Raw genomic sequence first — 13,483 nt, 5'->3', positions numbered from 1 at the left:
GTATTAGCATATTAATGATGATAAACAGAAAATCATAAAAGCTTATAAAGGATTAGACACAGGTCTGAAATACTTCTGGGCCTTGGAAATATTGAAATGCTTTGTCTCAGAGATTCCTTCTTAGCTAGGATAAGGGTGAGGAATGTGAGGGAGTTTTTAGAGGTACTTTCTAGTTAAGTCTGGAAGAAAGCTGTTCTGGGTGGAGGATGGGTCCACCTTCTTCCAACTCAGATTGCTCAGAAGTCAAAGCAGAGAAAATTAGGAAGCTCCACACCTTTTATTTTCTTTGATGAGTTTAAGAGAGGTGAGATCTAGTGTTCTGTTTCTAATCAGCAAACCAGTGTTTCAGATTTTATACCTTCAAGCCACCCTTGGGGATTTGAAGTTTACTGACCATGAGGCACTGTTACACAATTGAGTTTCAACAGCAGGAAGGTAGGGAAAATGTCTCACCTACAGGGGGAATAATTAATGAGTCATGAGGGTGTCAATTCTCTGAAGTTAACCACCACACAGGCTCTAATAAGCATACTAAAGAAAAAAAAATCAAGCCTAAGAACAATAGATTTAAGTATTCACTTTCCTTGATTAAAAATAAAACTAAACAGAGAAAGGGAAGGCAAGTTGAGTGCACAAGCAAGTGAAAGCTTACCAACACATCAGAGAACTTAAAATGAGACCTACCAGCACTTATAAAGGGGCCATTTAGAAACTACTGAGATGACTGATGGAATCTCCCAACCTGGAAAATTCAAGGCAGATTGAATTTTCTGAAGGCAGTATTTCTTACTATTGGAATAAAATAGTATAAAATATGATCAAAGAGCCCAGGGTTTTCAGTGGCAATGAGCTTGCTGTCTTGAACTTAGGGAAAGACCTTGGTCAGATGATCTTCCAATGGGAGATGCATTTTTGTCTTCCCAGGTAAGGAAGAAGGGGCTACAGCAAGAGAACAATTAAAGGAAAGACTGTGTGCATAAGGAAATGGAGATGAACTCAGTAAAATCGCATTTTAGAACAGCTACACATTAAATAAAGACTGTTCTCTAAAGCGGTGGTCTTAAAGTTGGGGTATGTGGAGGTACGAAGCCCTTCTATAGATGTAAGAGCATGGCTTCTTTGCTTTTAAAGGAAATCAATATTCAGCTCCTTTACCTCCCCATGTATTCTTTGCTGAAACTGATTTGGGAACGTCTGTGATTGAAGTACCTGCTTCTCATTCACACCTCCCGTCTCCCAGTTACCCTCTGCTCACCCACGCAGAATCTCAGCCACCGTGTGCACTGCTCCCCTTTGTAGAAGCTCCAAGCAGAATACAAAGGGACATTTCCTGATGAGAATGACTGCTAGCAAACAAATCCTTTCATGAGTCAGGTAGTTGCCAGTTTTTGCTTAAAAAAACTGTTGGAAGGGCTGATGTCAGATGGTAGACCATTAAAAACCATCTTTTGATGATAGATATGTAGTTTTTTAGATAAAACTTTGAATTGAAAGAACTGCATAACACTGCTAGGCAAACTCTTTCCATTACCATGGACTTATAAAAACAAGCTTTCTTAGTATTTACATTGATAAAACAAAAAATTGAGTTAGAACTGATGCTGGACTTTTCCATTCTGGTCAGAGGGGGCAGTTACCCACAGATATGTAAACTAACTGGGGAGTATCTGTTTCATTAAGATTAAAAAAAATTTATAGGCAATAATCATTATTGAAATTTCCCAAATATTTATGATCAGTTAGGCAACAATAATGATTATAATAAAAACTAAACCAGAAGATATTTTTAAATGCTTCAAATCTTTTCATTATAGTAAATTTTAGAAATTGGAAATTTAAAAATTTATATTCATATTTTAATTAAAGTTATAATATAGTGATCAATTAAGGAATTTCAAAGCAAATTTTAAAGATACATTGGGATGAAATTCTATGAGAGAAGGGAATGAAAATATGACTTCATGAAAAATAAGAAACAGAATTCTCAACTCAAACTGATGAACTTGTTCACACAGTTTTTAAATGGATGATGGTGGGTATCAAGTGGCGTTTAGTTCTGCTGGATGCATTCAGTAGAGTTATGTAGCAGTTTTATTTTTAAATGTCCATATTTACATGACATTAGAATTTTCATTCTTTGTCACTATTTAAACTTATGATGGGAAATGTTAGATTCCAGTATAATAGGGTATCAAGGTTATATGTTTAAACATTCTTTTTAGGGGTATGTGAGCCAAAAATTTTACATGTCATTGGTCCAAAATGATTTTTAGTTCTGACACTATAGTTCTTTTCCCTTTTGTGTCAGTTGATGTTTTAAATATAAGTAAAGAGTATAAGCCTCTATCACTTCAGTTCAGTTCAGTCACTCAGTCGTGTCTGACTCTTTGCGACCCCATGAATCGCAGCACACCAGGCCTCCCAGTCCATCACCAACTCCCGGAGTTCACTCAGACTCACGTCCATCGAGTCCGTGATGCCATCCAGCCATCTCATCCTCTGTTGTCCACTTCTCCTCCTGCCTCCTGCCTCCAATCCCTCCCAGCATCAGGGTCTTTTCTAATGAGTCAACTCTTCACATGAGGTGGCCAAAGTACTGGAGTTTCAGCTTTAGCATCATTCTCTCCAAAGAAATCCCAATGCTGATCTCCTTAGAAAGCCTCTATTATTTATTAAGAATGTACAAAAGGCAGAACTTCTATATCTAATTCTTACAACTACTCTGCAGGGGAAGTTAGCTGAATCTTTCATTTGCTGTCAAGGAAACAAGGCCCAAGGAGTTTAACCTCAGGATGTGCACCAGACTAATTAAATCTGGGGACTGGGCCCAGGCACCAGTCTGTTTTTAAGGCTTCCCTAGTGGTTCCAAAGTGGAGCCAAGAGAACAATGGATTGGTGTCTGCAGAGTGAAAAAGACAGCACTGTAATGTGACTTCTGACTTCTAACCCAATCTTCTGCATTCCAGCCTGTTTCAGTTCTAACTGTACCTCGCAGCGCCCTACCCAGCACTCTTCGAAAGAGACGCTCGTCAGAGACTCACATCTCTGCTGAGCCCTAGGAGTGGATGCCACCCTGGCCTTGAGCAGCCTAAAGAGACCACGTTGTTTGTAGGAGCTGGGGCAGGGCTACAACCGACTGGGAACAGATGAGCTCGTTTGGGAGGCACACACTTGGGGAGCTGGAGGAGACAGAAGGCAGGGGTCTCTCTCTCAGAAACACAGAGAAAACAGGCTAGCAGACTGCCTGCCAGGCTTAGGACCTGAGCCTCCCCTCAAGGCCACCCAGAGAACTCACGCATCTCTCAAGCTGTTCAGCTTCATGGATCAGCTCATCAAGACCCGTGAGCAGTGAATGTACAAGGCAGGAAGAAAACTCTTGGCTGTCAGAGGCTGAGAGGAATTTCAAGGTTCCTGGGGATTAAATGCCTCTGCGTTGTTGCAGGTGGGCAAATGGAGCCTTCTGTCAGTTTTTACTCAACTGTTTCTTTTTGAGCAGCAACTTCACTGACTTTGATGCAAGAATAAATTAATTCCAAAGCCCCTACTTGCAATGTCCTGCCTGTCTGTCTATTGTCTTTCCACCCACACAGAGAAGTGAGGGAAACTTGTCAGTTTTCATGAAGTGATTAGTGTGCCGATTTCAATGCTGAGGTGCTTTCTTCACATGAAAAATAAAAATGCTCCACTGAGTTGAAGAAATCTGATTTTCTTGGCCAGTTGGGACCAACAACTTTGGTATTTTCCTTTAAAAATTTTTTAAAAAATTAATTTATTTGAATTGGAGGATAATTACAACATTTTGATGTTTTTTGCCACATATAACATGAATCAGTTTTTTAAAAGAATCATCTGAGATGATTCTTTATGTAACCTGAAGGTGATCTCTCTTACTTTTATCTGTACTTTTGAGGAAATACAAAAATCCTCCCTAGGCTTTGTCTGGCTCATATTATAAAGGGATAATATCTCCAAAAGATGTGTGGGTCCCTCTGACTGTCTTATCTGCATTTTGAGTTTGAGGTAATCAGGAAACAGAAGTTCTGTAGCCTGTCCAATAAATCTGCTGCAGAAACACAGCAAGGGCTCTGGGTGTTGGCATCTTAATTTCTGGCCAAGCCATCAATTTGCTCTCCGGAATTCATTACTAGGCTGCCTTGTGCCTGCAGAGTCAGTCAAGGCCAACTTTACTGACTCAACTAAGTGTCTATTGTGTTGTATTAAGTGCCTTTACCTACTTTATTTTATGAGCATTTCAATATTTAAAAGTTGTTAAGAATCCTGAAGAAGTTCTCATTCTTCTTCTCTTAAATGGACACATTATGACACAAGGTAACATTGTGTGTGTGTTGAGGGGTAGCAGAGAGAGAGAAAGAAAGGAGGGAATTACTGTGGTGGTATCTTGGGGGATATTTGGAGGAGTTTCTAACAGTGGGAATTGCAATCTGTCTGGTTTTTTCCTCTCGGTAGAAATCTCCATTATGACTTGAGCCTCTCTACGAATCCTTCCTGAATTGGGGCCTGAAGAAATCAAGAGCTGAGATTAAAGTTGCCTTCACAGACAATATTTCAAGGTTAGGTACAAGTATCAGTTCAACAAGGTAATTTAAAATGCTATTACTGCTCTCTGTTCCAAACATGGAGGGGAAGTGTTGGCAAGGGCAAGGGGAAGTGTTTAGCACTATCTGATTTGACTGCGTCTGTTCGTTCATCCCCAACTAGCATCATATACATCTGAGTTATTGGTGATGACCATCCAAATCCAGAGACTCGCCAGTGGGAAGGACACTCATGCACCTTCTGGGCACTAGGTTGTGTCACTCCCTAAGTGCCTGAGTTTTTAATATAGTTATCACCAATTATGAGACTAGAAAGAACAGAAATCAGGCTATTTCATGAAATCTCTCTGAAATTGGAGGACAGAGTCACTTTATTTTCCTGGTCAATTACTTACTGCTTGGGCTTCCCTGGTGGCTCAGCTGGTAAAGAATCTGCCTGTAATGCGGGAGACCTGGGTTCAGTTCCTGGGTTGGGAAGATCCCCTGGAAAAGGGAAAGGCTACCCACTGCAGTATTCTGGCCTGGAGAATTCCACGGACTGTATAGTCCATAGGGTTGCAAATAGTCAGACATGACTGAGCAACTTTCACGTCACTTAGTTACTGCTTATTACTAACTAGTCCTGTTTTACAGTCACATCAGGCTGTCAAATGAGATTTGCCCACAATATATTTACACTGGTTCTATTTCAAAGAACCTTCTTAATCAAACATGTGAACAATTTCACCTCAATCTAGAAATACTGGAAAGGCAACATAAATTCTGTTCAATGTAGTTTATGTAAATCACTTCTTACAAGGAATTCTCTTGGTGGGCAAGGTCAGTGTTTGCCGAGAAGTAAAAATAGATATAATACTGATCTGATCTCAAAATTGTGTTTTCTACACAGACTTACAAACACATGTAAACACTGTCAGGGGCACACACACACACCCTCTGCTTAAGTTACCAATAGCTCTTGAGATCAGTGAAATCCCATGATTATGAGCTTATGCTGTGGAAGGAGCTGGCTCTGGGTTTAAATCCTGCCCTTGTCTGTAAGTCAGGGCACACACCACTTCACCTCCCTGCACAGTTTTCCTCTTCTGTTAAACAACACCCATGACAGAAGGGTTAGTATGAGGATCAGAAAGAATAGCGCCCAATAAACCGGTGCTTCTCAAATCTCAAATTGCATACAGATCATCTGGGAATCATGTTACAGTGCAGATGCTGATTTAGATGTTCAAGTGGAGCTTGATGTTCTGCGACATTATGCTGCTAGTCAATGCACCCGACTGTGCAAGTTTCTGTATGTAGTAAGGCACATAATGAAACTTCACAAAAGAGAACCAAAATCTCTGTCCAGTGGTCCTGCCAGCCAAGTAAGAGAAGAAAGGATTTTTTGGTGGCCAATGTGAGCTTGGCATGAATTCAGTTCCTCTCGAGGTGAAGAGGATAACACATTTAGAGCTAGGCTTTATTTTGTCCCTTCATGAGGCTCAGCATAACTTCATTTCCATTATTCTGCCCAGGATCAGCCAGGGGCCACAAGAACCCCCAGAGATGGGAAGTCTCATACCTGTCATAGTCTTGGCAAATCTCTCCCACTGCCACCAAGGCCTTCAGGTACTCATTGGGCTGGTAGGGGTGGATGTAGTGCAGGGAACAGCTGTTCCTGGGGTCCCCGTTTGAGGCCGTGAAATCTATAGCTACCTGGAAGAGAAGATAGCAGAGTGGGTGGATTTAAAGTGAACATATTTCATTTAACCTTGACAGTGATGCAGCCTGAGGGAGGGGGAAAGTGGTATGTTACACATCCTGCTGACAAGCAGAGTTAGAGAAGAAATTCATTAGCTTTAAAAACTAGTTGTTCAAATGTTGGAGAAGATGTGGCGAAAAGGGCACCCTCATATACTCTTGGTGGGAATGTAAATTGGTGAGGCCACTATGGAAAACAGTATGGAGGTTCTTATGGAGGTTCCTCAGAACACTAAAAATAGAGTTACCATATGATCTAGCAATCCCACTCCTGAGCTATATCCAGACAAAACTATTTCAAAACGATACATGTACCCTCCATGTTCATAACAGTTGTATTCACAATAGCCAAGACAGGGAAACAACCTAACTCCATCCACAGATAAAAGGATAAAGAAGATGTGGTGCACATATACAGTGGAATACTAAGGGCCATAAAAAGAATGAAATAATGCATCGGCAGCAACATGGATGCAACTAGAGATGATCACACTAAGCAAAAAGTAAGTCAGAAAGAGAAAGACAAATATATCACTTACAGGTGGAATCTAAACTATGACACAGATGAGCTTATGTGCAAACAGAAACATACTCAGAGACACGGAGAGCAGACTTGTGGTTACCAAGGGGGAGGGGGTGTGGGGGAAGGACGGAGTGGGAGTTTGGGGCGAGCAGCTGTAAACTAAAGGTAGTCAACCCTGAATGTTCCCTGGAAGGACTGATGCTGAAGCTCCAATACTGATGTGAAGAGCTGACTCATTGGAAAAGACACTGATGATGGGAAAGATTGAGGGCAGGAGAAGGGGGCTACAGAGAATGAGACGGTTGGATGGCATCACTGACTCAAAAGACATGAGTTTGAGGAACCTCCAGGAGATAGTGAAGTGTTGGGGGCCAGCGTGAGGAACTCCGCCCATGGCAAAGGTCATGAGGAAAGAGGCTTGGCATACGCAAAGGGGTGATCAAGCCTCAGGAAACCCCCTGTTCCCGAGCATCTACCCCAAAACCAGAGTCTGTTTTATGCTCTCGCCTACACCTCTGACTTTACGGGGGGCTCTCCCCCATAAGCATTTTTCTTGGAGAAGGAGTAAACGTGCAGCTCCAAGGCAATAAAAATTCCTGGGTGTGACAAGAGTGTTTCAGCTTACAAACTCCTCTGAAGGTCATCTAGCCCGCCTGTATAGGTTCTTCCGGCCACATGTGATTGTTTACAGCCTCCAAATCTGAGAGGCACGAGATGTTTTAGACTTACTAAAGGCAAATTCTTTTGGGGAGTTAGAAATTACCAGTATAGTGAGTTGGTTAGGAATTATATTGGTGAAGGGTTTTTCATTTGTTGTGTCAATGATTGCTGCTAATTCCCTGCTCTGGGTGGGACAAGGATGTCTCAGGTCAAACCTCTCTGCTGACAGACTAGCTTGTGTGACAGGATTATCCATACTCCTGCCACTACCCACATGATTGTTTACTACGTGTTAACCTTAAACAGCACAGAGAGTTTTGGAGTATTTTGAGAATCTTAATTAGCATAGGGCTTTTCTCATTGTTGAGTCAATGATTGCCGCCAGGCCTCCATATCCTTAGGCATCTGGGAACATATTAATCAATGTATTTGGAATATAGAAAAGGAAATACAGTAGTTTTTGATGTTAGCAATACTAGACTTTTTGAGTTAATGAATTTTCTCTTTTGTAATAGATCACTGTGCTTTGTTATGAATCACTGTGTCTTTGTTATGTAAAAATGTAACTTTATCGCTATCTTAAGACTAAATAAATCTTAAGTGGAGCATTGGTGAAAGGATTTTCATTTGTCAGGCTGATGTTTGCTGCTAAATCTCCATATTCCCTGTCCTTATAATGAATATAACTAACAATATAGGAGAAATAAGTATTAACCTTTAAGCATATAGGAGAAATAAGTATTAACCTTTAAGATTAATCCTGTTAACCTTGGGTTAAATAAATTCCTTTCTTGATTGTAACTCACTACACCCTTACCCTATAGGAATGCAACTTTATCTGGAGGGTGGTGCCTGGTTTAAGAAAAAACACCCTTGGAAGAAATAAGGTTTTTGGTTATCAGAAAGAAAGGACCATAGAATGTCAGCAGGTCTTACTCATGGCCAGAAGATGATGTAATATCCCTAAGACCCCCGCGTGTCTCTGTATTCATCCCTATGTGTAACAAAAGGTATATAAGCAAACCCCAAAATAAAGAAATCGGATCAGTTTCCGGAAAGACTGATTCCACCATGTCGCTTCTTTCTCCCGTTTCTCTGGCTGAATTCAGCCTCTTTTCTCCACTAATTCTCCTACTACACTATCCGTTTCTAATCTCTCTCTATATTTGTAATTAAATATGTATTTTTCCAAAGATGCCAACGCCGTCCCCCCCCCCCTTCAAATCACCCTGGATCCACCAGGGCTGGACCCCGGCAGTGAAGGACAGGGAAGTCTGGTGGGCTAGAGTCCGTGGGGTCGTAAAGAGTCGGACACAACTTGATGACTCAATAACAACAAGCTGTAAACTATTATATATAGACTGGATAAGCAGCAAGGTCCTACTGTATATTGCAGATGACTGTATTCAGTATCCTATGATAAACTGTAATGGAAAATAATATTTTAAAAAGAATGTATCTATATGTATAACTGAATTACTTTACTGTAGAGCAGAAATTAAAACAACATTGTAAATAAAATATACTTCAATAAAAACATTAAAATAAAATAATTTTTAAAAAGAAAAATAGTGGGATAATGGGTGACTGAGGATGATTGGGGGTGACCTAAAAGGACCAGTGAAATCCAATATCTTCTGAGAAAGATTTCATCCTGAAGGTGAAAGCCAAGCCAGTGAAAAAAGAGAGGAAGATAACATGAACTGTGGTGAAAAGTTAGTTGAGGGTGGCGAGTCTACATGCATTTTGCAATTAAAAAGCATTTTAGGTCACACCTATGGGGCACCAACCAGACAAAGGTCCAGATACATTCAGACAATCCCTGGAAAACTTCTCCAAGGAAGATACTCGAAAGGTACCCAAGAGACAGTGTTTGGAGAAATCAAGCATCTCAGGCCCCCTGGATTTGCTAAGTTTCAACACACACCCACCACTCTTGACTTCTGTCCTGACAAGACACACTTAAGAGATCATGGCACCTCACAGGTGTACATAGTGTTTAAAAAGTAAACATAATGCTGGGAAGGCTAGAAGAAAAGCATCTTTTTCTCTCCTTCTGTGGAAAGCACTTTAGAACTGTAGAAAATTCTAGAGACTGCAAGGATGTTGCAGAGATAAACTTGATTCTCAGGTAGCACTAGTGGTAAAGAAGCCACCTGCCAGTGTAGGAGACATAAGAGATGTGGGTTCAATCCCTGGGTCAGGAAGATCACCTGGAGAAGGAAATGGCAGCTCACTCCAGTATTCTTGCCTGGAATATCCCAAGGACAGAGGAGCCTGATGGGCTATAGTCCATTGGGTCACAGAGCCAGACATGACTGAAGCGACTTAACACACACACACAAACTTGATTCTGCTCTGATTTATCAGTGACATTGCAAATATTGCAAATCACTGACATTCCAATCTATCTGTGTTTTTTAATACTGCAGTTGTCCCATGTGTGTTGATTACCTGATTGTCAAGGGTGTCTTGTGATGACAAAAACATTCTGGTATCTTGATGTAAAACCAAAGAATGAAATCAGATAAATCAGATAATATAAAGAATAGAGGGGAAAGCCTCCATAAAGAAAAATGGCAACTCAAGAAACATTACTGAACATCTCTTAAGCACAGGTGAGATCCTCCAAGCATGTAGGCACCAAAAGGCAGCATCTGAGCCCAGATGTATTACCTGGATGAGTCCCTGTGGTGTGGGAAGAAGTGTATGTAACATCTAGATAAGCATTAAAAATTTTGGCAACAACTATATTAAATTTTGAAAAAAATCGTAGGGCTGAGATTAGGGTAAGACAAGAGAGGTGACTAGGCATAAACTCAGGAAGGCACTCATCTGAGCTGATCCTACACTTGCCCAATCCGAGTGATGTATCCTTAAATTTTGCACCCTAGGTGCCTTCCTCTCTTTCTTCACTCTGGTCCCAGTGCTCTACATCTTTTCATTTCTATCAACTCTTCATCCTTAGGCTTGGAATAATTCCCTCATGCTTAACAAACTAGGGAGAGGCAGAGACGGTGGTGAGAAGAGGATTGTGATGGAATATATTAAGCATGGAACAGAAATAGGATATTCGTTGACTGACTGTGAGGTTAGATGCCAGTTAGGGAAGGGAGTGGCCAGATCTCCTTGGGGATGGAGGAGATGATGAAGTGGGGTAACTTGAAGTTCAAGGTTAGTAGGCAGTATTGAGTTGCCTGTTCCTGGTGGTGCTGTAGAGAAAAACATGCCCAATGGAAATTGCTTTTTATTTTTCTGCAGGCCTCTGGGGTTTGCACTCTTTTGTGGGGGTGGCCCCCTTATTTACGACAACCACAAAGGCTATTCAAGCTCAGGAGATGCTGATGAAACTTTAGGGAAGGGTATTAAACGTAAAATTATGTGATGAAAAAAGGAAGTAAAATAATGATCCCTATCACGTACTGCTTTCTATAGTTCCCTCTGCTCATAAAAATATTTTATCATTTGTTGTTGTAGTTGTTCAGTCACTCAGTTGTGTCCAATTCATGGACTCCAGTATGGCAGGCTTCCCTGTCCTTTACCAACTCCTGGAGCTTGCTCAGACTCATGTCCCTTGAGTCAGTGACGCCATCCAACCATCTTATCCTCTGTTGTCCCCTTCTCTTCCTGCCTTCAATCTTTCCCAGCATCAGGGTCTTTTCTAATGAGTCAGCTCTTCACATCAGGTGGCCAAAATATTGGAGTTTCAGCTTCAGCATCAGTCCTCCCAATGAATATTTAGGGTTGATTTCCTTTAGGATTGACTGGTTTGATCTCCTTGCAGTCCAAGGGACTCTCAAGAGTTTTCTCCAGCATCACAGTTCAAAAGCATCAATCCTTCGGCACTCAGCTTTCTTTATAGTCCAACTCTCACATCCATACATGACTACTGGATAAACCATAGATTTGACTAGACAGACCTTTGTTGGCAAAGTAATGTCTCTGCTTTTTAACATGCTGTCTAGGTTGGTCATAGCTTTTCTTCCAAGGGGCAAGCATCTTTTAATTTCATGGCTGTAGTCAACACCTGCAGTGATTTTGAAGTCCAAGAAAATAAAGTCTGTCACTGTTTCCATTTTTTCCCCCATCTATTTGCCATGAAGTGATGGGGCCGGATGCCATGATCTTAGTTTTTTGAATGTTGAGTTTTAAGCCAGTTTTTTCACTCTCCTCTTTCACTTTCATCAAGAGGCTCTTTAGTTCCTCTTCACTTTCTGCCATAATGGTGATGTTATCTGCATATCTGAGGCTATTCATATTTCTCCCAGCAATCTTGATTCCAGCTTGTGCTTCATCCAGCCCAGCATTTCGCATGATGTACTCTGCATATAAGTTAAATAAGCAGGGTGACAATATACAGCCCTGATGTACTCCTTTCCCAATTTGGAACCAGTCTGTTGTTCCATATCTGGTTCTAACAGTTGCTTCTTGACCTGCATACAGGTTCCTCAGGAGGCAGGTAAGGTGGCCTGGTATTCCTGTCTCCCAAAGAATTTTCCACAGTTTGTTGTGATCCACACAATCAGAGGTTTTAGTGTAGTCAATGAAGCGGAAGTAGATATTTTCCCGGAATTCTCCTGATTTTTCAATGATCCAGTGGATGTTGGCAATTTGATCTCTGGTTCCTCTGCCTTTTCTAAACCCAGTTTGAACATCTGGAAGTTCTCGGTTCACATACTCTTGAAGCCTAGCTTGGAGAATTTTGAGCATTACTTTACTAGCGTGTGGGATGAGTACAATTGTACAGTAGTAGGATTCTTTGGCATTGGCTTCTTTGGGATTGGAATGAAAACTGACCTTTTCCAGTCCTGTGGCCACTGCTGAGTTTTCCAAATTTGCTGGCATAATGAGTGCAGCACTTTCACAGCATGATCTTTTAGGGTTTGAAATAGCTCAGCTGGAATTCCATCACCTCCACTAGCTTTGTTTGTAGTGATGCTTCCTAAGGCCCACTTGACTTCACACTTCCTCCAAGATGTCTAGCTCTAGATGAGTGATCACACCATCGTGGTTATCTGGGTCATTAAGATCTTTTTGTATAGTTCTCAGCTACCTCGTCTCACTTTATCATTTGACTTGACAGTAAACAGAGAGTCTCAGGTACAAGGCAGCTCAAAGATCCCCCCCCCCACCCCTCCTCCTCCCCCCAGCAACTGATGGTTCCTAAAGTCTCCCTGATGGGGCTGGAGATAAGAATTTTGTCTTCAGGAGGTGGTCTTCTATCACGAATTCTCTGTGCTCTTTAAGTTAGCATGAGTGCAAGAGAACAGAGAGAAAGGCTAGGTTTATTTTAAAAAGCAACAGGGAGGCTGTGAAAGATGGGACTAAGTTGAGAAATAAAAGCATGAAAATGACTGAAAAATGCTAGTTTGTGGAGGAGGCTCTTGATTCCTGGCTTCCTGAATGTGGCAGGCTTGCAGAGCTACTGTTTTCCTCTTCTGCTATGAAGCATTTAGGAAAGCCTGCGGTTCTGGTGTGCACTCTCATCTTCCCAGTGGTCAGCCCCGGAGCAGGCCTCCTTTGTTTCCCCTTCTGCCCAGGAGGCCTCGCTGTTCATTAAGCAGAGCCATGGAGCAGTTTTGCAAAATCTTGTAAAGTATGAGAGCAAAGTGCTTACTTTCTCTACGCTGCCAAGTCCCCAGTGTGAGGAACTGCTTCCAAAAAAGGCTCGACGCTAACGATGTTATCCTTCCTTGGATATTTTTAACTTCTTACCTGAACTGAGCCCATGCCTCAGATCCCTTCCCTGCCTCTGACAATTGGGCCATTTAAGACCCACCTGGATGTTTTTTGGGGAAAGCTGCTGTGAATCCATCTCTGGTTAGTTGTCTGATCTCTCTGAAATCTTTGTGATATCATCTGCTATAGGGCAGCTGTTCATTTTTCTTTTTAAGTCTGTATACAGTTTGGGCCTATACAACGAGCCTTATAGGTGGTGATACTGTTCAGGCTGGACCATTTCTTAAATAACACATATAATTCTTGTGCTTTTCTGCCTCCTCAA

At 41.5% G+C, this 13,483-nt stretch overlaps 1 protein-coding gene across 1 annotated transcript in view; it reads right to left on the bottom strand.

Annotated features, from left to right (window-relative positions):
• LOC120860381 (copine-4) overlaps positions 1 to 13,483 on the bottom strand; it is a 491,427-nt gene that overhangs the window by 19,307 nt on the left and 458,637 nt on the right. Inside the window, exon 10 of the mRNA XM_040236182.1 lies at positions 6,118 to 6,251. Within this exon, the coding sequence (XP_040092116.1) occupies positions 6,118 to 6,251 (134 nt within the window). The remainder of the gene's footprint in view (positions 1 to 6,117; positions 6,252 to 13,483) is intronic.

This window comes from Oryx dammah, unplaced genomic scaffold (genome assembly GCF_014754425.2).
Source record: "Oryx dammah isolate SB20612 unplaced genomic scaffold, SCBI_Odam_1.1 HiC_scaffold_11058, whole genome shotgun sequence".
Taxonomy (NCBI): domain Eukaryota; kingdom Metazoa; phylum Chordata; class Mammalia; order Artiodactyla; family Bovidae; genus Oryx; species Oryx dammah.
This window is presented reverse-complemented; position numbering and strand designations above follow the sequence as displayed.